Source organism: Nematolebias whitei, chromosome 10, assembly GCF_014905685.2.
Source record: "Nematolebias whitei isolate Nwh7 chromosome 10, NemWhi1, whole genome shotgun sequence".
NCBI classification, from domain to species: Eukaryota; Metazoa; Chordata; class Actinopteri; order Cyprinodontiformes; family Rivulidae; genus Nematolebias; species Nematolebias whitei.
The window spans coordinates 19352890-19379122 of NC_056507.1; the positions used below are offsets into that span (position 1 = coordinate 19352890).

The window sequence follows — 26233 nt, forward strand, 5'->3', positions numbered from 1 at the left end:
ATTTATTTAGATAAACTTGTTTTAAGTAATCAAGGCTTTAATGTATCAGCAGCAGACATCAGTTGAATTTCTTTCACATTAACTTAAGGTCACTTGTCTTTTCTTCAAAAACATTTAGAAAGCTGTGAAAGACAATTCACAAACTTTATTGGGACCCTATTTATGGGAAACAGTGTCCCAAAAATGCCAACATGAATGTTGGCACATACAAAATTATCACATTATTTTTAATGGCACGTTAACAGTAATTTATCAGGAGTTGGTTGCCAAACTTTCACTGTAAAATCTACAGTGCCAATGTATAACAACAGAGTTACAATTCATGGTAAAATACTGGCAACATGTCACCTTGAAATCTACAATGACAACACATGACACCCTAGTGAAAAGTGTTTAATTTACTGTGTAAAACAGGAGTTGTGTTTGCCATAATTTCACTGTACATTTCACTGTATATCCTACAAAGACATATCAAGAATGAAGGTTTCTAAAGAACTAAATACTTAATTTTTGCAACTTCTGATCAAAAGCTGACAGTCACACAGTTTGTAACAGCAGACAGTTCACAGGGAATGTATTTAACAGCCCAAGAGAGTTCTGTTGGGCTCATAGAACAACATCAAGAAGAAGTTTTTGATCAAGCAGGCTTACGTTTTAAAATTATTACTGTTAAAAAAAAGTTCCTAACCGTTGCCACCAAGCAGAAGGAACTGGAGCATTAACGCGACCATGAATAAACTGAAAAGCAGCCATCAGTGCCTTAAATGCCATTAAGTTTCTCCAGTTCCTCACCATGTGCAATAGTTTATTTCATTTGTAAGTGTGCTATGCTGAATGCTTTTTAATCTTGTAAATAGTTTTCTTCTTACTTTGTTTTACTTTGTTGCACTTGCTACAATGTCTCTAATGATTAAATGATTCTCTCTGATTCTGAAAACGTACCTATATATATTTACAGTAGTCCCTCGTTTATTGCAAGGGACCCGTACTCTGAAGTCCCATGATGTGAAAAACCATGAAGTAGGGATAGTAGTACAAGTAGTTGTAAGTAGCTATATATATATATGAAGGTGTTTTAAACCCTTCCCACACTCTTTCGATATTCTAAACAATGTTTCGAATCTCCAAACGCTCTAAAAGAGCACAGAATGTCATGATTTCAGCTCCCTGCCTCCTCTGCTCTTTGCCACCTGCAAACATTCTTGGCCACATCCACTTCTTTGCTCTGCACGGAGAACAGCTGATCAGCTGCAGCAGGAAGTTTGTCCTGCAGTATGGGCTGCACAAAGATGCAGGAGGAAGATATTTCTGCAGCTCTGGGCTGCACAAATGTGCAGCAGGTGCTAAATAATTTAAAATAATTTATTTTAAATAACAATTCCATGCCCATCGTGCGGCTCATCCATCAATCAGCCAATTGTGTGTCATGTCCAAGCTTATTTTGAAAAACCGCAAAAGAGCAAGTCTGTGATACTCGAACCACGAAGTAGCGAGGCACTACTATATATATATATATATATACACACGTCATACTAAACAGCCTTGACTAACCATCCAAAACAAGCTGCATGCTTTGAAATAAAGTAAGAGGAAGCAGTTGACCTCAGAGTTTAAAAAAATAATTTATTGATGACAGAAAAAATACATATTTATTATTAGTTTCAGTTTATTTTTATTGCACTTTTATTGCTCCAGCTAAATCAAGTCAATGTTGCCTCAATGCTATCTTTTTTGTTTTCTTCTGTTTTCCTACATGTATGAAGTCTTTTTCTATCAAATTAAAAGTAAAGGTTACGTTGGCTACTTGAGCCTTTGATCCATTTAGATGCAGCTCTGTTAGGTGATCAGTCTCGCTGAATTTTGAATGAGCCGGAAAATTAAAGTTAGTCGGGAATTCACTGAGGAAGTGCTGACAGGATGGAGATGGAGGGAGCTGTGGGGGGAAATGAAGATGGATCGTGATTCGGTGGAAGGTATAGGTTACAGAAAGCAAGACAGAGAAAGAGAGAGAGGGCAAAAAACACACAAGTGTTTCAGACCTGCTCTGACACTCAGCTGGGATGAGTGGGCTGAGAAATCAGAGGCCAAAAGAAACCCACAGCTTTCAGTGTGTAATCCAGTCTGAGCCAGAAGGGTTGTGTTCACAGTTTCCTCTTCATAGCTCTGTGATAGTGCATCCCACACTATCTACCATGCTTTGGTTCTTCCTGTTTGAAATACTTTAATATTGAAGAAGTGAAAGAAAGTAAAAGCATCCCACAGACATTTTTTTACAGCTACTAAATGACTCTTGTTGTGAAAGGACAGAAATGCCAAGCAGTGAGGGATGGAGGGAGACATGCCCACGTATAAAACATCAGAGCGTTGCTTACTTGAAAAAGATTTGGACTAGGTTTTCCTAAAACCTAGTGGAGGAAATATTCTGCCCCGGGCAACATCCTTCAGAGAAGCTGCCAGCAGAGAGATTCAGATGTGGAGAGTTCCCCGTGGAGACGAGAAAAAACAGAAGCAGAGCTTTGTTCTGAGCAACTTTCTCTCACTTTATCTTCTTATTTAACAATCTATACTTAGACTCCTAAACGTTTTAAACATTTCTAATCATATTCAGTTTACACTATGCATAGGAAAGATTTTACCCATTACAACACAGAAAAAAATATTTGTATAAAAAAAACCAACAAAGCAAAACAAAATTTCAGAAAATTTCAAGGTTTTAACTAAAAGTGCAGAAGAGAGATTTAACTTCTGAGCTATGCGTATCGTCGCTCGTCTCTGAAGTAAAAGCATCAATGTTTTTGCCCGTGCGCATCTTAATTTGAACATTAATCTTATAAAACAACAAATGGATTTAAAAGAAACTCTGAATTAACTTTTGAAGACAGTCGATTTCAAGATGATCACCACAGCCAAGGATATGAGCTAAAATATGAAGTGGTTGTAGCTGAGAGTCATCCACAACACATTCTCTGAGTGCTGACACATCTCACAACATTATATGTAATAGTGTATACAGTAGCCCCTCGCTACTTCGCGTTTTTTTTATTGCAGATTCGCTCTATCGCACATTTTCAAAATAAGATTGGACATGACACACAATTGGCTGATTGATGGATGAGCCGCACAATCAGCATGGGATTTTTATTTAAAATAAATTATTTAAAAAAATATAGCACCTCCTGCACCTTTGTGCAGCCCATATTGTAGGATAAACTTCCTGCTGCAGCTGATCAGCTGATCTGCATGCAGAGCAGAGAAGTGGGCGTGGCCAAGAACGCTTGCAGGTGACTGAGAGCAACGGAGACACAGAGAGGGAAACTATCTATCTATCTATCTATCTATCTATCTATCTATCTATCTATCTATCTATCTATCTATCTATCTATCTATCTGTCTGTCTGTCTGTCTGTCTGTCTGTCTGTCTGTCTGTCTGTCGGTCGGTCGGTCGGTCGGTCGGTCGGTCGGTCGGTCGGTCGGTCCGTCCGTTATACATATATATATATATACTAAAATAAACAACTACTTGTACTACTATTCCTACTTGGCAGATTTTTTACTTATTGCGGTGCTTCAGGGCACAGATCCCAGTGATAAATGAGGGACCACTGTACAGTAATGTCACTTTCAGTGTTTGACCAAAACCTTGAAAATAGCTCATACAATTGACACTGAATAAGGCAGGTGATGTACATTACTTCAATGAATTCTAGCCTTTCATTTCAATAATGTATGGGAGTAAGACAAAGAAAAGACTAAATGAATAAATAAAAAATATAAAAACATGAATAAAGTGTGTGCTAAGTAGTTTTTTTATTTATGACAAAAACTAAACTGTAGATGTACAGTATGTATTTAACCTCATTAATTCTTTACAGATAAGTTGTCCTAGCTGTGAGCGCTTGATCCATTCAGCCGCTCACAACTGGACTGATGCACAGAGAACCCTATTTTAACTGGATTAACCTAAATATTTTCTTATAAAACTAGTATCATTATTATCACCAGCCAAAACAGTATCTTTCTGTTATGCCAAATGAAATCAGCCTCTTCTGCTTTAAATGCTGTCAAATAAAATGTTTTGAACAAGAACCAAATTATATATTCATTCCCATTATCAATAATGCATTTTTAACTAAAACATAGCTTTCATTAAAGTGCTTTGATTTTTAACCTTTAGTTTTGTATTTTCAGTTAGACTTTGGACTTTAATGACATGCAAACTCTTGTACTTTGTACCATTTTATACATTTAAACCATACGTTTATGCATACACACAGATGGGGCTTTTAAATTAATAATGATAAACTTTGTGCTTTTATTTGGCATTACTGCTTCATTTTGGGTCTGACTCTTTTTCAGATTTCATCACAATCAAGCAAAGAAAACCGAACAACAAACAGGCGGACTGTGAATTTCCAGTTATTTACCCACTCAGAGGAAGCCTGCTGTTGCTTGCCTCATGCTCATTGCTGTTATTTCTCATTTTCTCCCCCTAGATGAGCTATGTCTCCTGTGCCAAAGCTCCTGCTGCTACTTCATTGTGCATCATAAAAAAGGTTCAAAATAGCACAAGCATCAATGCTTTTTTAAGCGAGACATTCTAATGCCTATTACCTCAGATTGTAATATAGCTAATTACCCTTTTGTGATATCAGTGCAGTTAAGTAATCACCATATGTCCTGATGTGATGTGTTTTCTACTCAATAGAGCAAAAAAGGATGAGGTTAATTGAGCATTTAATTATTGAAAAAATGCAAACTCATGAGCCTGCTGACAACTAATACAAGCACTGGCTGTTTTAAACTTATTCTTGATGTTAAGCTAATTAAGTTATATATTAAAGGTTTGTTGATGAGGTTCACTTCTGTTTTGAAACCTGCAGAGTTTGTGCTGACGAAGCTGAGTTTGTCGAAGCTCTGCATGCATTTTACCTTGAGGAGCTCCATCCAAGAAGCAGCTACGCCAGCTGGCTGTTTGATGTTCGCTGTGAACGCCCCGTTATTAAGATCAGGGCAATAAATAATCTGTGAGTGATTTCAAGCTGGTAACAACCTCTAGAGAGGGATGTCATAAAAATGCATCTTTCATAACAAAACTTTTGACAAAAAATAATTAGCAGGAGAACAGGAAGCACAAAAGAACACATTCTATGAAACAAACAAAAAAATCTGCAGAAATAAAGACCATTTTGCCATTAACCATTTGGACTCTGGCTGTCTCTTAGCGAAATATCATTAACCACAGGATGGATTTTACTAAAACTTTCAGGGAACAATCTTCTCATGTGACATGTCACACGCAGAGTATGTGCTGTGAATAACAGCTATGTAAAGTTTAGACTGGACTATTGCAATGATTTGGTATCTGGCTGTCCAACTACTCTTTAAAAAGTCTTCAATTAATCCAAAATGCTGCTGCCAGAGTCTTAACTGGAGTTAGTGGGAGATATCATATCTCTCCAGTTTTAGCTTCTCTTCATTGGCTCCTTGTCAAATCCAGAATAGAATTCAAAATCTTACTTCTAACCTACAAAGCTCTCAATAACCTAGCGCCATCTTATATTCAAGATCTTATTGTTCCATAGTTTCCTAACAGAGCACTTCGCTCTCAGACTGCAGGCTTACTTGTTGTACCTAGAGTTTCTAAAAGCAGAATGGGAGGAAGATCCTTCAGTTATCAGGCTCCTCTCTTGTGGATCCAACTTCCAGTTTCTGTCCGTGAGCTGACACATTGTCCAGTTTTAAGACTGGGCTTAAGACTTTCCTTTTAGATAAATTCTATAGTTAGGGTTAGCTTGTTATGCTGTGTTAAGCTTAGACTATAAGACAAATTGACCTCATTTCCTTAAATAATTGGCTAAAATTGAATATTTTTCATTTGATATCATTTCTATCTTAACATGTGATTCTCGACCCGCCATTGTGTATCTGTTCCTTTCAAACCCAGCCGGTCAAAGCAGATGACCACTTGTCCTGAGCCTGGTTCTGCTAAAGGTTTCTTCCTCATAAGGGAGGTTTTTCTTTCCACTGTTGCCTTCATGCTTGCTCAAGATGAGAGTTCTGTGATGGAGTAAAATTCAAAGCAGTCTGTTCCTCAGATAAATAATGTTAACTTGTTACTTTTACATATGAATGTTTCTGTTCAGTGCCCTGAGACGACTATGTGGTGGCTTGGCGCTATATAAATAAAATGAATTGAATTGAATGGAATATTTGTAACATTGACAGAAACTTATCAATGTTTTTTTTTAATAATGGCTAATGTTGAGTAGTTTGTAGTAGCCATACTGAATTGTATTTACTCCAAAAGGTAATTAGTTGTAGATTCATCCAAAGATTGTTCCCTGAAAGTTTTAGTAAAATCCATCCTGTCGTTAATGATATTTTGCTAAGAGACAGCCAGAGTCCAAATGGTTAATGGCAAAATTTAAACAAAGATATTGAACTATCTTAGTGCTAACATGATCAATAAGGAGGGAGGAAGCTTCAAGCTTGTGCTTGTTTGTGTGTCTGCGGTGTGCACATGGGGACAAATAACTGTATATGAATGATGAGTGTGACAGAGGCAGATGTCTGCTAAGGGCCTGTGTGGCTTCAGAAGTAAATATATTTTGGTGCAAAGTGGCTCCATTCCATCTTTAATGTTTCATAATCGCTCCATAATTGACATCTTTTGTTCCAGTAAGGGGAGAGAAAAATGCGGGCCGTTTGTGTAAAGTGCCACTGGGATTTAACGGTCACGTCAACCAAGAAAAAGCAACTTTAACGCTGCAAGCGTCCCGTTTATTTTTATATAAAACATTCAAATATGATGGACTGCATGCACTCGATTTGGGAAAATTACATGCCGCTGTTGCCCTCAGTTTTATGAGGCTGAGATTGTGTCATCAGTGAAAAGCTGCTTTTTTAGTGCGGGTATACAGTCAGTTAGATGGAAAATTGAAATAATCATCTCCTGGTGATGCTTCCACGGTCATCAGTGGCCCTTCTCACAGGTAATTTTAAGGAGATCGTCAATATGTTTTGTGTTCGGCTCTTAACAGCCTCTCTTTCTTAAATGAAAACTTTCCTATATGGAAAGTAATTTGTGGAGTACTTAAAAAGACAAGAATTGCTCCCAGCCTCTCTGCAGGAAGTCCAGCCTCAAACACTCGCTCATCTTGCTTTGAACACACAGATACTACCGATCGCTTTATTATGCACACCTTGCTAGTATTGGGTTGGACACACAATTGACCTTCAGAACTGCCTCAGTTCTGTCCGACTCAAATTTAACAAGGTGTTGAAAACATTCCTCAGAGATATTGGTCTATATCGACTTGATAGCATCACACCCCAGAAATAGTTTTACATTCTAGTAAATGATGTTAATTAATTAGCTTGCAATATGTTGTTTTGAGTGTTTACAACAGTTTTGACAATAGTTTTCAGTAAGTCGTACTTACTTGCAAATATGGAGCAGGATACGTCAACGCCCACATTTGTCAGTAGATTTATCATATCAGCCCATCAGCACTGATCAGAACCACAAGCAGAATCATTGGAGTTTCACTGGGGTAGAAATGAGTCCTCATCATGTATTTTGTTGGTACTGGCTCATCTACATGTCCACTACCAACGCTGGACCAAACATGACCTTATTAAATGCAAGAATATCAGGCAGTAAACCTGTTGTGCCAAACAACACCAATGTTTTGTTTAAAGAAAAAAATAATTGTAAATCCAAAATGAGAAGATACATTATTAATCAAGCAGCATGGACCAGACATGAACATAAAGAATACTATGCTGGAGTGGATAGTTTTGCAAGCTGTGTTTCTCGGCTGCTCGGAGAGAAAAGGGAGGGAGGCATTCCACCCATTTCTGTTTAAGAAATATGGTCTAAGACTTTGAGGAGTTGACTCTCAACCGCCCTAGTGCATGCTGAAGTTCTTGGCACAAAGACACCAACAGAACCACATCATCTGCATAAAGCAGAGATGAGACCGTGAGGTTCCAAACCAGACACCCTCCTTTTCACGACCTTGAGATCCAGTCCATGCACACCACAGACAGGATCAAAGACAAGGGACAGCCCTGGTGGAGTCCAACCCACACAGAGAACGAGCTCGACTGTGGACTTTGTCAAATTAACAAAGTCCACGGTCTTCGTCCCAGGGTGTATTACTCCACCCCCCCCCCCCCCCCACCACCACCAAATGGGGTAATTGAACCTTCCTAGTCAGGCCCTCTTAAGCTGGGTTCGAGAAAGATTTCTCCAGCCACTAACAACCTTCAGTTGCCGGACACATCCTTATCTCACTTCACCACCCTTGGGATCAAGCAGCCGTGACTCCATGACCTTACAGTCACCGCTGTTCTTTCCCTAATGATGTTTGCAACTGGTACTAGGCCTGGTAATTTGGTTAACTGGTTTACCTAATAAAATGGCTGGTATGCATACATGCTTTAATGTAGTTTAAAGCAAACAGTTTCAGTTTGACAGCAAGGCAGCTCGTAATTTGCAGACCGTCTTGCTGCTCGCCCATATAAAGGCCGTAAAGAATCAACCACAGGATAATGAACTGGGATGACACACCTCCAACCTGAGGAACAACTCCAAGGGCATCTCCCATCCTCCTTTTATTCCCATCTCTCATTACGGTTAATGGTCGAGGCTTGTGATTACAGAGGGGCGTTGAGATGCAGCATGGTGGGGATTTATATGATCGAGCTGATTCAACTGTCACCGATGCTGCAGTGATGCTGGAAGGTCAAAATGTTTGTACCCAGAACAGAAAACTGTTTGACAATGGTTCTGTTCACAGTGAGACCTGTGTGACTCACAAAAGTAACCTGTTGTGAATTTCATTGCAATTGTTTCTTGGAAACAGTCGATATTTATCTCCCACAGTCTAACGACAAAGCTGGACAATTATGTTGTTGCCTGTGTGTGTGTGTTTGTGTTTCCATTACTAAATTATATTGTGAATCAATTTAAAATAAAACTTGGTATGGCAGTGGCTGAGAGTCATACTCAACAAATGCGTGGAGCACAACAAATGGCTACAACTTTGTTATTTCTCAACACAAAATGATTTTAATATTAAACTCTGGCATGAAAGGCAACGGGTGATATGCATTTCTAAGCCTTTAAGTTTATATTTATCCCTTTTGATTTCTGTGGAATAATTTGTCTGTTTAATAATATAAGAAATATTTTGGGTTTGTTGATTGTAGGTAAATAAAGACAGTAATACAAGTCTTTTGTGATCCCTGCAGGAAGTCATCTCTCTTGCTGCTGTTTGGTATAAATGAGAGCACAGGAGTGAAGGCCTTCTCACGGTTCGACATTAAAGCTCTCAGCTTGACTTCCTCCCTCAGATACAAGCCGCTGTATTTATACAGAATTTTAGTGTATCGGAGGGTTGGTTTCATTATGCTGCAACAGAAGATGCAAAGTAACATTCTGAGGCCACCGAGCAGCTCAAACTGGATGTATGAGGGCCTGATATGAGGTTGAAAGTCCCAGCAGATTAAGGTTCCAGTGTATCTCTACCTATAAATAAAGTCTACTAGAGCCCAGAGAAAAAAACTACTTTAAAAACATGTATGTACATATCACCTCGTTGCAGGAAGGGTAGGTGGGACATTGTTCCCTCTGCTTTCCACACACATGTAGATCACCCAGACCATTGCTCTCCAGCTGCTTTATATAACGTCCCAACACAAGCTGATGCAAGAGGAGCTTACTCTGAAGCATATGAGCAAAAGAAAATTAATGTTTGAAAACAAGTATTTTTTTTTTTTTTTTGTAAACATACTGTAAAGGAATCTGTGGGGCTGTGCTCAGTGGTCAGTGCCGCGGTCTTGGAATCTTGAGGCTGCAGGTTTGGGCCCAGGTTGCATCAATGAAGGGTATCAGGTGTAAAACAATTACCAAGTTTTTCATGCAAGTTCACTCGCCATGACAATTTCTGCAGATGGAAGCAGCCAAAAGAAAAACAACAACTGCAAGTCTTCAATTCTGCCCTGAATCCTTCTAAAGAACTGTGGGGGTGACAGATATTAGCATGCAACTCTTCTATATGCTATCAAACAGAAATTGTATTGCTACATTATATTTTTGATGAAAAAATTATCCTGCATCTGTAGTTAATGACCTCTGTTTGCATATATGTATATATATGTCTTTTGGATGAAAGACGTAACTTTTCATCAAAAAAGAAACTGTCCAGTAGACCTGACTTCACTTTGTTAGATAATCATGATTTAATTTAACAGTTGTTGAGTTAAAATTTGGTCTGGCAGTTGATGAGAATCATTCATAATAATCTCTGAGCAGTAAAACATCTTATGAGAGCCCACAAAATCGCATGGCTCTTTGCATATTGTGGAAGGGTCTTAGTTCAAAACTCTGAAATGAAAGGCTGCGGGCGATATGCATTCCTTCAAGAAACACCAGGCCTTCAATTTGTTTGTGTTTTTGTAACATGTTCAAAATAAAATCTTGTCCGAAACTCAAAAGCTTCTTGTGACCCTCAGCAGGAATATAGCCTCAGCTGGAAGAAGTTGTATCTGCAATTGTTTGTGTATTAACCCAAAAGGTGGTGTCAAAATTTCTGCAACAATTTTTAACAAGATTCCAAATTACTAAGATGATTACTGTGGATCAGTAAAAGGCAGAAGGTCCTGTTTGCTTTGCTTAAATACATTTGAGAGAGTTTCATTACTTTTTATCTTTGAAAAGGTCCAGCAAGTCCTGGTTTTATTTTTTATTCAAAGGAAAGATCAATTTTAGCCTTACTGACAGAGCAATGGAACAAATTTTCTCATTTATTGAGAACTGATCCAACTGGGACCAAGTAGAACAAAAAGAAAAATAGTACTGGACTGAATATAGACCCTTGGGGGGACCCCATATGTGAGTGGAGCTGATAATAATTAAAACCCACCCAGTCTGACAGAGAAGCTTCAGTCTGTTCATGAGTATAAACCATTTAACAACACTTCCTTTAATGCCAACTCAATGCTCCAGATAAAAGATTAGGAAGTCAGAATGTCTGCTGAGTCTACTTAGTGCTTTCCTCGGGTCTCATGATGTGCTATCCTAAAATGTCACGATGCAAGAATTGCTCTGTAGAAATTGCAGTTTGCAGCATCCTGAGTAGAAGTTGAAGCTCTTAGATGATTGCATCTCTGTCAGTTTCAATACTGCATGTATGTTAATGTAGCCACAATATAGAAGAGCAAGAAGAATGCAATGTGGAGGTCAGCAGAAAACTGCAGCTCTTGCAATCAGTCATTTGCTTACTGGCACACGGGCAGTAAATGTTGCAGAAGATTATCTGCCACATTCACACATTATCTCGCTTGGCAATCTTTCTCTTGTAGGGTCTGTTGGGAGATGGAAAAACTCACATCAAGAAGTCTGAAGCAAAAGGCTGAATGTATTTGTTTTTACTTGCCACCCATCTGAAAGATTTCAGAAAGATTTCTGAACTCTAGTGCGTAGCTTGCACACTTTAGTTTTGCATAAAAAAAGACATGGTATCATCTTGGACCTTTTGTTAGTGCTTAGTTTCTGGTCAACCTCCTGAGACCCAAACTTTAGTTCTATTTCGTATAGGCTTCGCCCTTTAAGGCTGTCACTGGTGGGTTTATCCCGTCATGCAAAGCATTGCACTGAAAAAATTTAGTCCACACCCACCTGTTGTGTGGGCCCCACCCGGTCCGTATAAATTATGTTAAGCGCGGGTAATCGGCTCCCATTTTTTCTTCAGCAAGCTAATAGCACTGTCAGAAGAACGAAGAAGGAAAGTTGTCCAGCTTGACCGGCACAACCTTTGTTAAGGCTGCCTGAGTCCCCGCCACGCCAACCTCCTGCCGTCCCGGTGAGTTCTTCCTTCCCGAGGAGAAGCAGACGAGCAGTCTTGTTTCAAGGTAAGCGCCGAGGAATATTTTTTCAGTGGCAGGTCGCTTCCCGCTGGACGACGCCATTGACCCATTTTTCTTTTTAAACGCTGACTCTCGGAGCGAATCGGATGGTTCCTCCGGGACAGGCGACATCAGCAGCAGCCCCCGCTGCTCATTCCCTCCTGGAGAGCGTAGTGTCGGAACGAGGGGGGCTGAGTGGATGCTCACCCCCACGGGCCTTTTTGCATCGGCGACCACACCGCTCCCAGCTGTCGGTGCCCTCCTCTCGGAGCTGCCCGGCATACTCCAGGAGGCGGCTGACATGAAGGGACTTTTTTCTGTCCCTCTACTCCCCCCGCCCAGATCGGATGATCTAGCGGGAAGGATTTTGGTTCCACCCCGGCACGCCGTCCTGATCCCATCTGGCCTCGTTTCCCAGCAGTGACGTCCTACTGGACCGAGGCTACAGCCGGACCTGGTAGACTGAGAGCGCCAGTTTCCACATTCGCGCCCATCACCAGAGTGGAGGGGTTTTACTGATTTACTGTTTTACAGTGGAATTTCCCTCGGTGCCCCCCTGGAGCCAAGCCTGGCGGAGGCTCTCGGAGCAAGATTTCCAGGTTGGACCAGCGTCCTGCGCCTCCGGGGAAGCATGACCAGACGGTGACGTCGCTCTCCAACCGAGCTCACCAGTATGTGTTCAGACCTCCCTCAGGAGACTAAGAGCTCCCTCTTTCTCCAAGGTACATGGGATTTGTAGAACCTAATAAGTTAAATAACTAGACTCTGTCATGGTACAGGAAGTGTTTTTAGAAAAAAACTGATGTCCTCATATGAGGACAGTAGGTTTAGTTTTACATTTGAATTTTTTCTTTGTAAGTTATGATCAGAAGGCCACACTTACTCTAAAAACAAAATTTCAGCTTTATATGATAAGCAGTTCTCTAAAAATATCATTGGTCTCTCATATGAGAACACTGGGTCCATCTTCATGAAGGACACAATGAAGATATGATTCGATGAAAACTTATAAAACCAATTTATTTCAGACTGCAAACATTAGGGCATAAAAGAAAGGAGTAAAAAAGGGTGTATTTCAGGCAACTAGCATGGCTAACCAAATGCACAAGTAGCAGAAAACCTATGTAACAAGCCCTTCTAGAACAACCCTACAGCCCTTTGAGAAACTTTCAAAAGTGCAAACAAATGCATACTTCAAGCCCTAAATGTGGCTTTTCAAACATTTCAGTGCAAAACACATCTGCAGAAAACAGTCTGCCCTTCCAGGACTGCCCTACAGACCTTTGTAAAATGCTGCAAAGCAGTTGCGTTCACTGCATCTCACACAGGATTTCCCAGGGCAGCCCTGCGTTCTGCAACACATCCGATTTTTTACGTCAGCCATCTCTGGGAGATGAGCAGCAGAACATTTGCAGACAGAGACTTGTGGGACCGGGATGACCTGAAATCTTTTCCCTGACTTTGGAGGGTGTAAATTCTCTCCCTCTGCATCTTCAACATGAGCATATATGTTAAGAACATCATGCTTGTTGAGGAATACCTGGGCCACTACGATGCAAAACTCGAGACACTTCATGATAGCCTTTTTGGGGGTACCATTTTCCTGGTAATATTGGCAATACAGCAGCCAGCTGTTGACAAGAGCAAGATCAGTGATGTGCATCAGCACGCAAATTGTCCATTTCTTTGTGCGGACATTCTGTAGTAGCTTATCATTCTGTCTGACAGGTCAACCCTATCACTGTGCTAGTCAGGTACACCTGCTTCTTCAGCACATGATCCACAGCTGGTATGGTCAAGAAGAACCGATCACAATACACTTTGTACCTGCAGGCAAATTTTCAGACAGACGTTTGATCACCAAGGCTCCTACACCCTATCCATCAGAGCCTTGGACTTGTGAGTTCTGAAACTTTGGATCTTGATAGACTTCAAAATTCAGCACAATTCCATTCATTGATGCCAGAACAAAATTATCTTAAACCTACGTCATTTTAACAACAAATGTACGATAGTGTACAGTAGCTACTGCAAAATTTTATATGGGTACTCACCAGCCTTGGTTCTGGTCGGGTTCTGATCGGCTCTTTGCAGCTTTTGAGCACCAAGATGCTTTTAGAGAGAGCCGGACCTTTGGAGAGCCAGCACAAAACCACACAATGATCCAGATAGAGTCTAAATAATCCAGAGAAATCCTATGAAAAAAGTCTGCGCTCCGGAGAAGACACTAGTCTTCCGAGCAACACCTCCCCGCTCGAGAGGCTCCCTGGGCCGGCAAACAGCACTCAGATTGACCGATGAGGCTGGAAGTAGTTCTGGTCCGGTTCAGTCAAATGATTTGTTTACATTAAATGCATACCAGCATTTCAGTGCAGTGGAATTTATGTGTGTTATCTCTTTATAACCTGCTAATATTTGTTTAGGTTTAAGTTCATGCACAGGACCAACAGTGCAGACTTGTTAAATTCTTGCAGCCATCAGAGCTTTTTCTGCAGACAAATGTCTGTTTTGCACAAAGCAGATTCACTTACACACTCACACACAGTTTATTTAAATATCCAGAGACACATTCACTCAACACACTCAACTTCAGTCAGTCCTTTGTTCTCTCTGTTTGACTATCTGTCCTCGAAGCTTTGAAATAAAAATCATTACAAGAACATTCTTGATTAGAATGTTTATTTCACGTGTTTTCAGTGTTTGTTATTTTCCACAACATCAGAACTTCATGTTGATATATCATAAAAAATACTGGAGTAAACTCATTCAAATGGCAACATTTGATTTAGATCAGGGTAAACCTTTTATGTTTAATGTTCTAGTTTGCAATGAGTACCTTTTAATTAGACTTCCCAATGATTTGGTCAAGTTTAGGAGGCGATTACTGAGTAAAACGAGCTGTTCTTAAAGCTTGTGTTCATCACTGTCTCTATCGGTTGTTGAGACTCTCTTGTTTTGTTTAAGATGACATGATTCTGGGTCAACAAAATATGAAAGGTATATGCATCTGTCGCTTCTAGAAACAAAAATTGGCCCCATTCTTCCTGTCTGACAGCTCCGTGAGGATGGGAACCACTGATGAATGGAATGCTTTTTTGCATTTTCCGAGCATCTACCTCATATTTGTTTCCAGCAATGATAAGACCTGAATTTATCAGAGCACTCAAGAAGACAGAAAGGCGTTGCCTGTATTGAGTGCAGGAGAAGCGGGTAATTAGCTGACAGCTGACTCAGGCTACTTGCAGCTTTGTGTGTCAGGGTGGGGATGGAAAAACCGATGAAGCACATCTCCTCGGGTGTCATAAAGCTTTGCTTTATGGCCAGTTTGTGTAGCCCAGCAGATTAAGTTCAAAGAAAGGCGGCTGGTCTTTTCTCAATGCATCTTAAATCCTGTTTCCCCTCAGCTGAATCTGTAGATCAATTCTTTGTGCTCAGATATCCCTGGTGTCAGCATCTAAAGAGAAGCCACAGGAAAGATGAGAAGGACTGGGTGTCTAAAAATACATTATTAAAGGGACAATTTCACCTCAGATCTAATAGTACTTACCAGGCAGCGTGACTCTTGTAGTGAAATTGCATACTTTCTATCATTCTGTTGTGGCTTTCATCAGCATCATAAGCAAGAAAGCTCACAGCTACCAGCAGGAGAGAATTGCAGCCTCCGTAGGAATGTGAACGCTGCCTTTTAAATGCAATGTTCGCATTCAAAGGACGAGAAAATCACAGTCAGTCAGTGGTTTGTCTACAGTTCATGCAATGAGTTTCCTTACAAACAGTGTTTATCTTGAGACAGCAGCTCCACATTAAAAGAATAGGCTGGTGCTTGGAGACGGCACACATCCTTTTTTTCTGTTTAGACTCACAGAACATATAGCTGTCTAATCTCTGGCCGTACCGCACAGCAGACCGAGGCTGACTGATACTGATATCCTCCCTGGGAGGTTCAAAGAAAAATGAACGTTTTCTTGCATCAAAAACAGAAGTTACTAAAGATGCATCAGAGGAATGAGGCCAGAAGACAATTTAAACAAAAGATACTGACTTGCTTGCTTCATTCTCTGTTTTCAGCTTTGAAGTTAAATAATTGTCTGGTTTTCTTATAAAACTAAATTAAACACATCAAACTGGTAATTTCCACATGTGGAAGTTTATTTTAAAAAGTGTTAAAAAGTCACCAAGGTCATTGTGTTGGAAAAAACAAGGATTAAATATGTCCACCACATATTTGCACACTTTTTATAAGCAGCAACGCTTGTTTTATACAACAAAGATGCTGCAGATTAAAAAATAAATAAAAATCCTGCAAACAAAGTTCTGTGTACTGTAGAAAAACTCTACAGCATTTGCCATTTTCATAACTTCCAATGCTTCAAAATTAAGCACTATAATTTAGCTAAAGTTCATTCTTTTCCCTTCTTTTCTTTGCAATAAATCACTTTAACTTTAGTATCATCATATGTTTTTATCCTTCTGCAAACGAGAACCATGTAAAAGCTAAATAAAAAACAAAAAGAAGAATCAACAATTCAGTCTCATCAAAACTCACTCCATTAAGACTTGTGAGTGGTGTTGAGCTCCAGGAAGGTTTCCAGGTCAGTGGATCAAAACCAGCACTTTGAATCAACAGCTTCCAAAAAAAAAAACCAACAAAAAAAAAAACAAAGGCCTCTGGGATCAAGAGCTGGACATACGGCAGCAGAGAGCATTGCACCAGGATGTGTATGAGCTAATACATTTGTATACAGTAAGTAAATAATATAATAATTGATTCCTATTTGTAGTTGTTATGAATGCTATTTGTGTGCTAAATAGATCTGCCTGAATTAAAAAAAATCCTTGTGAGACACTTCAAATGTAGGCAATATTCAAAAAAGCTGTACATTAAAAAAAAAAAACCTTTCTTCAAAGCTTTGATCACATTATGAAATTTGGAAATGACGGAAAAACGAGTAAACGTACAAACATTTTCTGAAATAGCTCACAAACATACAACACTTGTCAGAAGGGGATTTTTCTGCTTCAGATGCTCTCTTACAGCTAAAAATATGAAGGAACAGGGAAAAAAGTGGAAATCACTGTTTTCCTTACAGCATGTTTAACAGATAAGGCTCCTTGTGCTCACATAGCTCCAACATGGAAGTGAACATATCAAGTGGAAAGCAACATACCAACCATCATTAAAAAAATATGAGGTATCTCTCACCAGCATGCAACAGCATGGATGCTCTGGAAGAGTTGCTGCTGCATTTGCATCCTGACTCAGCACCAGATATTCAACTTGGGACAGTTAATGTTCACAGGAAATCCAGAGAAAATGCAGTTTGCATGTTTTCACAAAGTATTTGTCCCCATGACACGGGTAAAAAGCCTCATCTACACTCCAGGTATTTATTGAACAGACATTTTTTTTCCTCCATTTATAGTTTTTTCTCCACTCACACTTTAAGAAAACGCTGAAATACTCATGCCACATTGCTTAAACACAGAGAAAGAACACGCTTCGGCTATAAAATTTATCCCAAAAACTTTATAGTTTCTTTTCAGTTATTCAGCACAAGATTGGGATGAAGAGAGAGAGAGATGTAGATAAAAACAGTAAAAACAGCTCCATATTTGTTTGTGAGAACAGTTATAGCATAACTGGCTGCTTGCCATAATTTCTGCAAAGCCTGTGTCTACACCTATACAACAAACCAATTAAAAAAAATCTACTTTGGAAAGCGTCTTTTAGAAAAAACTGTTTTTCTCACAAAAATATTGGTTTGTATGTAAAAGGAGGTGCAAGCTCAACCTAAAGTTTCAACATTTAGTTAGAGTAGTGTGGATGGGGCCATACAGTATGTTGCATTTCTTTCACCTTGACTGTCAGAATTTGGACCTAAAATCAACATCAGACATGACTTTGACCAAGTTCTAGCTGCAGCTTTAAAAATCTTCAGGATTCAATAACGCTCAGTTATCAAGCTAACTCCTATTAGCAGTACAAGCTGATAACACTCGTTTTTTCTCTGTGCAATCAAACATAGTAACATGATTACTACTAGTGGTGTAAAAGTACTACAATATGCAACTGAGATGCATACTGCAAAGAGTAAAAACAAAAAAAAAAAAGGTTAAGAAAGGGATCTTTTATGACTTTTTATGTGCAAGTCAGCCACATTGGATTGCCTTTTAAAGTCAGAAATACCACTTTAGAAAATGTTACAGATGATTTTTTTTAATCTTGGAACTCAGAAAATCCTTCTTCGGTGTAAAAAAAATCTTAATGTCATTTTTTTTTTTTTTTTTGGCGTCAATACGTAATAAGAATGATTTCCAAATGTTATAATCCCCTATAAAGAATGCATCAAAGCTAAGCTAAAATAACAGTTTTCACTTTATCCTAAACCTGCAGTAAAATCACAAATTATAATTTCAAAATGATCTTATTATGTTTTGCATTAGGGAAATGTTTTCTGTGCTCAATATGTTTTATTTTCTAATGCATTTACACTTTAATAAAACAAGCAATGATGAAAGAATGTGCAGGAAACGCTCTTTTAGATCAGCAGGTCTACAAATAAAAAAAACTTTACATCTAGAAGGAACTGGGAAGATTTATTTTGTGTTTATTTATTTATTTGGATCCCCATTAACCATTGCTGTAACAATGGCTACTTTTCCTGGGGTCCACACCACTGGGGTCCTGGGGACAGGGCTGGCCCAAGGCATAAGCAAACTAATAAAAGGTTCCTTAGGGCCCTGGGGCCACTAGGGGCCCCCTTAAATGGAATTGATTTTTCTTTTTTGTATAATGATTTCTATATGATTCTATTTAATATTTTAAATTCAGCTTTTGCAAATTGTTGCATACATTTACATAGTTTTAAGAACTAATTATTCAACTTTATTTTTTTTTAAACCATTTTACGTGGTTTCGAGTAAATGTTCATTTACATTATTTGATTATATCCTTGATCTTTTATTTTTTCTGTTTTTGCACAATTTAATTTATTTATATGCATCTAAGTTATTTTATCTGTTTGGTGTTGATCTTGCACTACAAATTATTTTGAACATTACTGTTGCAGAACCAAAGATAATAAACCAGATGACACTTTTGCTGTAAAATACATTGCATACAGCTTTTTTGTTGTTGTTACTTTTAGTTCCATTAGTTGATATATACATATAAGATAATGTCAGGGCTGTCAGAGTTGCAATGAGTTTATGTTAGGTCGGTGAATGATCTGATCATCTGACTGTTGATTGCAGTAATCCACATTATTAGCAGGAATAGAGGGCCCCAAACCAAATTTCGCTTAGGGCCCCATGGAGGCTTAAACCAGCACTGCCTGGGGAAGATGATTCTGCTCGATTATTGATTATTAGATCTAGAGAGACTTCCTCAATTTCTAAAGCGTTTTGATCCCATTTGAAAATGGACAATAATTGAAGGTTAAATAAATCATCTAACAATAAAATCCTGGCCACAATAATCCAGATTTCTGTACTGTTAATTGTTTTGTGATTAAAGAATAAAAACTAATGTTGCTGTTGTTTTAATACTGGTCAAAACGTTTTACATAAAATCCTGAAGTTGCACTGGACCAGACTTCAACTGCTTTAAGCCCAAGTTGTTTTGTTTTTTTAATCTGGCACTTTTAACACTGATGACATGACATACATCAGCATCTCAACAGACTGGAACTTCAGCATAAAGAGGAATAAATAACATTTTGAACACTGACATCAAGTGATAGGCTGAAATGTCCTGTGTTCCACCAAACTGTGTGACAAGTTTCTGAGCTCGGCAGCAGAATGAACCTGCCTGTATCCCAGCAGAGCCAGAGTGTCGTTACAAAGATTCTGAATTGTTCTTACGATGTCAAAGCTCAGGCGAAGCCTCCAGCTCTCTGCTGTGACTCTGGAGTCTCTGGTGGTGGAGTATTTGTAATTCCACTCAGATGGATTTGACACATTACTGTTGGTGTTTCTCCCAATCCACATCCTCACCCTGTCCTCCATCTCCAGCCCAACAAACCTGTAGATCTCAGTGGCTCGGGTCTCTGGGCTGAGGGCCAAGTCCTCGTATCGCACCAGCAGGTAGCGTCCCCTCAGCCACGCTAGTCTCTGCAGGCCTGTTTCGACCGAGGCGGCCATGTCCTTACAGGTGCTCGTGATCTGCGACAGGTCCACGTATCGTGGCTGCCGTCCAGTCACGTTCCATATTTTCCAGGCGCGAAACTGTTCAGAGAATGCCATGATGCGTGAAGCCAGTATAGCTCTGGGGTCTCTCACCAGGTGGATGATCTTCAGGTCCAGGCGAGGATCTTCGGTCAAAGTGCGCAGGTCCCCAACTTCAGGAATCCGCACAGTCTTTATGGCTACATGTCCCCTGGACAGACATGACATAGAGGCTAAAGTAAGATTCAAAGCCCCACACTTTTTCGGACACCAGCTTTCATCGGGTTGATCAGCTGCATCCACCCCTTCCAAACACACAGGTGGAGAGCAGAGGGCGTGGCTGGAGCTCCGTCTGAACAAAGAGCTTGTGATGTGGTCCTGAGGCTCAGGGTGGATATAATTCTCCATGAAGTGAAGCTCACAAGTGTAAAGGTTCAATAGGAGGTCTCTGTACGCTCCCAGCAGGGCTCGGCGGTCCAAGGTGCGACGCAGCCTGCTGCTGGAGTTAGTGAAGGCCTGCTGGACGTGGTAGAGAGGCTCAAACACGTAGAAGATCCCAGGATGCTGGTTGAGGAGCTGCCCGGTGAAGGAGGAGCCGCTGCGTGTGGTGGAAAACAGCAGTATGTGCTTTTGCGGAAACTCAATGGGCATCCAGCTGTCATCACACAAAGCTGTCCATCTGGAGTCTAAAGAATAAAAAAAGAGCAGATCTTCTTTCAGAATTACCATCATACTTTTAATTTCCTCACAAAAGTGACAGCCTTAAATAAAACCTATTCCACAATATGAGGTTATAATCATTTCAAGCTCTGAGGAAAATAAGATCTATTTCTCTCATTCCAGAAGAATAACTTTAGCTCATAAAAGTGAACTATGGTAATATATAACCCTGCAAACTACAGCGTAAAGCCAATAAAGTTTAAATAATTCAGAGGGTAAATATGCATGATAAGTTGCTTGTCTGCCGGTGCTTTCAGAGGGGAATTATGAAATGGCGGATCTCTAAATATAGAGCAAATAGCTAATGTGTAATTACTGCTGATGAAGAGTTGATTGCAAAGGGGATGTGTTTTTTTCTTTTGGTACACGGGAGCTCATCGCTGGCAAGTTACATCTGTGCTATGAGAGGGTATTAAAGCAGATAAATTGGAGGATAATTGCCAAACAAATCACGCATATTTCACTTCTCTATCCAATCCACTTACAGGGAATTCCCTTATTTAACAACCTGCTTCCTCTCTCTAACTTTTGCATCAGGAACAGCAGTGATGATGAAGCCTCATCCTTTCTGTCCTAAATGTCTCCTTTTGCCCTTTTATTGACGACAAGACAATTAAGGTTTTGAAATCTGGGGCAATCTTAATTTGCTGCGAGCTTGTACCTCCATGGTGTCTGCTCCGGCACCTGTAAGCCCCCCGACAGGGTCCAGACAGCGAGTCCCTCAGGGTTCGGATGGCCGTGTATTGGACCCCTAAAGACGCACACACGAGCAGCAGAACCGTCTTCCAGGAGCACTCCATCCTGCCCCCACCTCTGGCTCTACATCCTTCACGCTGACACCACCAGGAAGGCACAGAAAGACACACTAAATGAGATTTCATTTGGATAGATTTTTTTACAGGTTCATGCATGTGCAGCTTCCATATGCCTGCAGGATTTTACTGATAGTCTTTCATTGCTCAAGAGACTTCAATAGAAGGTTATGTTTAACCATTATGTTTAACAGATTATCCTTGCAAGTCCAGAATGAACACCCAATTAGGTTCAACACATAATAGTGTGAATACTGATTTCCCCCCCCCCCCCCATTGTTTTATTTTTCTGTATAATTATTGCTGTCTAACTACTTTTGTATACTTTGTGCTATTTTAGCCATTCATATCTTATCTTACGTGTGCTGCTGATTATCCATGCTGCTGATCTTTTGCCTTTAAACTGCTGTATTCATACTCATCTGCTCAATACAGACTCATGTGCAGGTTGCTGTTTAATATACTGTATTATTTTACATTATTAGTGTTTAGTGTATATCAAATATCTTTTAGCGTATTGTTTAGTGTTCATTTAGTGTATATCTTAGATCCTTATATACTGTTTCTTTTTATGCTTTATATTTTTGCTAATTTTGGGTGTAACTGGAACCTTGGGTACACAATTTCGTTCCACCTCATGTGCCACATGTGATGTGAATGACAATAGAAACCTTGAATTTGAACATATATCAAAAATATTCGGCTCATTCATTCATCGTTTTCTGTGTGAATTCCGCTTCAGAATCTGTTTTTGTCTTATTTAGCTACCTTTAGCTTTCAGCTACTATTCTTCTACTTTTACCTTTTGGATAGCTTTTTGATGCTTTTAGTGGTTACCCTGCTTGTTGTTATTTTTAGCATTTAGACCGCATTTTGATACTTTTCATTTTAAGTTAGCATTTTGCTACTTTTAGCGTTTAGCTAACATTTAACTACTTTTATACCATTCTTCTACTTTTACCTTTTGGATAGCTTTTTGATACTACATTGGTTAACCTGCTTGTTGTTACTTTTAGCATTTAGACAGCATTATGATGCTTTTCATTTTAAGTTAGCATTTTGCTACTTTTAGCTTTTAGCTAACATTTAGTTACTTTGAGCTTTTAGTTTGGAATTTGTCACATTTAGCGTCTTGTTAACATTTTAATGCTCTGAGTTTTCAGATAGTGTTTAATTATTCTTGGCTCTTAGCTAGCCTTTTTTGCTTCATTTATCTTTTAGCTAGTGTTTTGCTCCTTTTGTCTTCTGCTTGTTTTAACTTGAACAACTTTAACATTTCAGCTTCTTCAGCAAATGTCAGCAGTCATCCAGCACACTGCATCTGCTACACTTTTTTAATGAGAGCAGAAAATCTGTGCATTAAATATGAAACAGTCTATAAGCATTAGCAGGCTGCAGAAATACACACTGGAAAAACTTCCTGATGCTAAGCTGAGTGGTAATTTAAGTTTTAGAAAAATCCACCAATGGTTAAACAGCTTCTTAAATAGGCCCACACATTAAAAAGGAGCACCCCGAGACACTTTTATCTACAAAGTACAAGAGGAAAAACCAGAGAGCCATTTTTATCCTTTCTGACATAAGTAGCTTAAATATTACAAGTAAAAAGTTCATAATTTGTTTCCCGAGGAGCTCCTTTTTTACCAAAAAGGACGATGCAAAGGTCAGACCTTCAACTGGAAATAGCATTGATGTTCCTATCAAACACGGCGCCACTACTCGGGATACTCTGCACACTGTTGCATAATTACATTTCATCTTCTCTTCCCCCTCTTCTGGGTAATTAAGCCTCTAAGCCCAGTAGAGAGCTACATGCTCAGATAAATATAGCTGTCTTGAGTGGAGATGTTTCCTTTGTGTGCTTCTGAGTTCTTTGCCACTGGGCTTGAAAGAGCAAAGGGAGACATGAATTTCCCAGATGGAGTTGGGGAAAAAGTGTTTTGACATTTATTCATTAATTCATATAAGCTTAAAACTGATGGTGGTGGTACCTGGACATACCTCAAAGTAGCTTTGCAGAGCTAATCATTATTATAAGTGCAGGTGATTATTTATCATATCTCTGACAAATAAATAGATTTCCACCTTCCTGTTTGCTCCCTCACCCTCTTTCTGTCTATCTCCAATCTGCCTCTTCTTCATTAATGATGTTTATGTGTCCCTGGCAGACTCATATTCTCGGGAACGTATCACACTGAGCTTTTGATGTTCCATTAATCACAAACAGCGCCAAACGAAAGGCGTTTACTCCGTGAGTGAAGGAGGGGGAAAGGGAATCAAGCTGACATCATGAGCCATTCTGTTTGAATACAGCTATATAAAAAAAAAGATGCGGAGAATAAACTCATCAAGGAAAAAAAAAGTTTCTTAGGCTGGTTCACAGGAACAGAGATACAGTTTGTTAAAAAAAATACAGAAATGTGCACAAAGTGTACAAACATATAAGAAACTTAAAATATATCAGCTTAGTATCCCTCTGCTGCTTGTACTACACAGCTGGCTTACCAAGGCGTATCAGACAATTCCTCAGTGGCAGGTTTTTGTTTTCCTTTCCAGACATGATCAGGGCTCAGAGTCTCTCCGCTCTTCACCCTTCTGCCCTCTGGAGAACGAAGACGGATGCTTCAATAGATTCAAGCAATTTGATTTGCAAGTCCTCCTGCCTCCCTGTCTTATGTCTCCCTGCATCAGAAATAATAGACACTCTGTCAACAGCTGGAAGGAGACTGCAGCTTCAGATGGGCCCAGCTTTTTATTTTTTATTTGTCTCCCTCATAAAATAACAGCTCTTACAAGGGATGAGAGCCTCGGGGACAGGATCAGCTAAAGATTACGCTGTGTGGCGCATGCTCCACCAGCAGGTTTGAGTTGTAAATTCACTGGGCACATTCACTGGCGCAGCTGAGATAACACAGCCAGCAGCAAGAGTGTCGATGCGAGGAAGGTAATTGCCTCTGTGGAAAATAAAAGCAACAAATGAGGTTAGAAGTTAGTGATGAGGGTGGGACTGAGGGATTTGGGGAAGCGAGTTATTGAGGGATGGGGACAGCGCCAATGATTTTTCTATTAAGGCACCTCGGAGAGTTCACACATCTTCAGAGTTGAGGCTGTTTATTGGCGAAGGCTTGTGATCAATCCTGGAGAACACAGAGGAGCGAGCAACAGTAGCAACACCGGGGAGGAGTTGCAAAAACCAATGGCTGGTCTTTCTCGCTCCGTTCTCCATCCATCAATACTTTTCTCCCCTTCTTTGCTCCTTAGTTTTAACCAACATCTCCCCCACAAAGCATGAGCAGAGCAACAAGACACACATGACCCCTGGCTGCTCAGAGGACCTCCTGTGTTAGAGAAGATGAATCTTGTCGTATGAAAGCCACACAGAGAAAAGAACGCGTGAAGGAAAAATGAAGAAAAATTAAATTTTATCTTGTCTGTGTTCAAAACGTGCATTTTTTTTTATAAGTTAGCTGCAGGATGTGCTCGCTGTTTGAAAACAGAGACAAATGTGGAGCGCAGGAGCTTTGGTTTGAGCAAAAGGAGACAAATGCACAAGAGATACTTCTATACCAAGGTTTGTTACAGCATTAGTTTTAGTGGCTGAAACAGACATGATTAAATAAATGAATAGCTAGAGTTGCATCTGAAATGGCACAAAATCAAGTCAAACAACACAATAACTATAATCTATAAAATAAACCCCCAAAAAGTAGTATAACACAATATGAGAAAAAAACTAAATAAATTAAAACTAATTTCTTTACCTGCAAATGCATTTTATTTACTGCAGCGAAACTAAATTCAAGAATATCCTATTTGTTATTTGTTTTGTGAATAAAATATTGGCTCTGGTCAGGTTATAAATAAAATACTTCCGGTCTAAAATGAGTTGTTAAAAACCTTTTAAATACATTGTTTGCTGCGTTTGTTAAAACAAGTGAGCGACATTAATTTAAAATAAGTTCGTATAGGATTTAGCACAGAAAGTAAGAATTCAACTCTCACGTGCAGCTCTGACACTTTTATTCTCTGCGTGAATGAAACGTTTTCTCCAAATTTCTTCTTTTCTCTGCAGAGTCTGAATTTAGTCGCGTCTTTCCAGAATCAGACAAAAACAACAGCCTTACCATCACCGCCTCTCTCTGATGTGATATTTCTCCCGTCAGTCCAGTCCTGTTCGCTTCATGTGTGCACCTGTGTGTGTGTGAGTGTGTGTGAGAGTGAGAGAGAGAGAGAGAGAGAGAGAGAGAGAGAGAGAGAGGAGCGCTTCCACCCGCGTCCACAGCCAAAGTGGATTCAGAGCTGGAGACGCGCCACGGATGGAGACGATGGAGAGGCTGGGAGAGGAAGCATCTCCCCCTCCCTCCCCCACACCCCGCCAGAAAACAAACAGGAGCTGAGGCAACAGATTGGGTGCAAGAGTCTCGTGCATTAAGCTTTGATGCTTATTGAGCCCCACAGAGACGCTTCTTAAAGTCTTGCGTCCGAAGAGTGAAGGAGAAAGTAATCCACTTTGTGAGGTGCCACTCGGTCCAACTGCTGAGCTTCAGTAATGTAAAGGTGCTCCCTGCAAAGTGTGGCAATAATAAACTTAAAAAGCTTATCCTGATCTACATCAAAATGGC

General features: G+C 39.7%; 1 protein-coding gene across 2 annotated transcripts; it reads right to left on the reverse strand.

The window, feature by feature from the left end:
* Positions 1–19448: 19448 nt before the first annotated feature.
* Positions 19449–25898, reverse strand: si:ch73-62b13.1 (Carbohydrate sulfotransferase 1-like). 2 transcript variants are annotated; one of them, XM_037682746.1, is made up of 3 exons: positions 25736–25898; positions 21461–21632; positions 19449–20765 (listed from the first exon to the last, which is right to left on the reverse strand). In XM_037682746.1, exons 1-3 carry the CDS (start codon positions 25736–25738, stop codon positions 19645–19647), a joined length of 1296 nt encoding a protein of 431 aa, XP_037538674.1. In that variant the 5' UTR covers positions 25739–25898; the 3' UTR covers positions 19449–19644. The 2 variants fall into 2 exon arrangements, with proteins under 2 accessions (XP_037538674.1, XP_037538673.1); XM_037682745.1 differs by lacking the exon at positions 25736–25898 and having other exon boundaries at positions 21461–21743.
* Positions 25899–26233: the final 335 nt, after the last annotated feature.

What these genes read in the sequence shown, in the direction of transcription:
- si:ch73-62b13.1 (XM_037682745.1), bottom strand. Translation starts at nt 21,710, where the DNA reads ATGCATGAACCTGTAAAAAAATCTATCCAAATGAAATCTCATTTAGTG. An exon ending in CCGGAGCAGACACCATGGAG is followed by an intron (nt 20,766 to 21,460) that starts GTACAAGCTCGC and finishes TTTATTCTTTAG; the next exon opens with ACTCCAGATGGACAGCTTTG.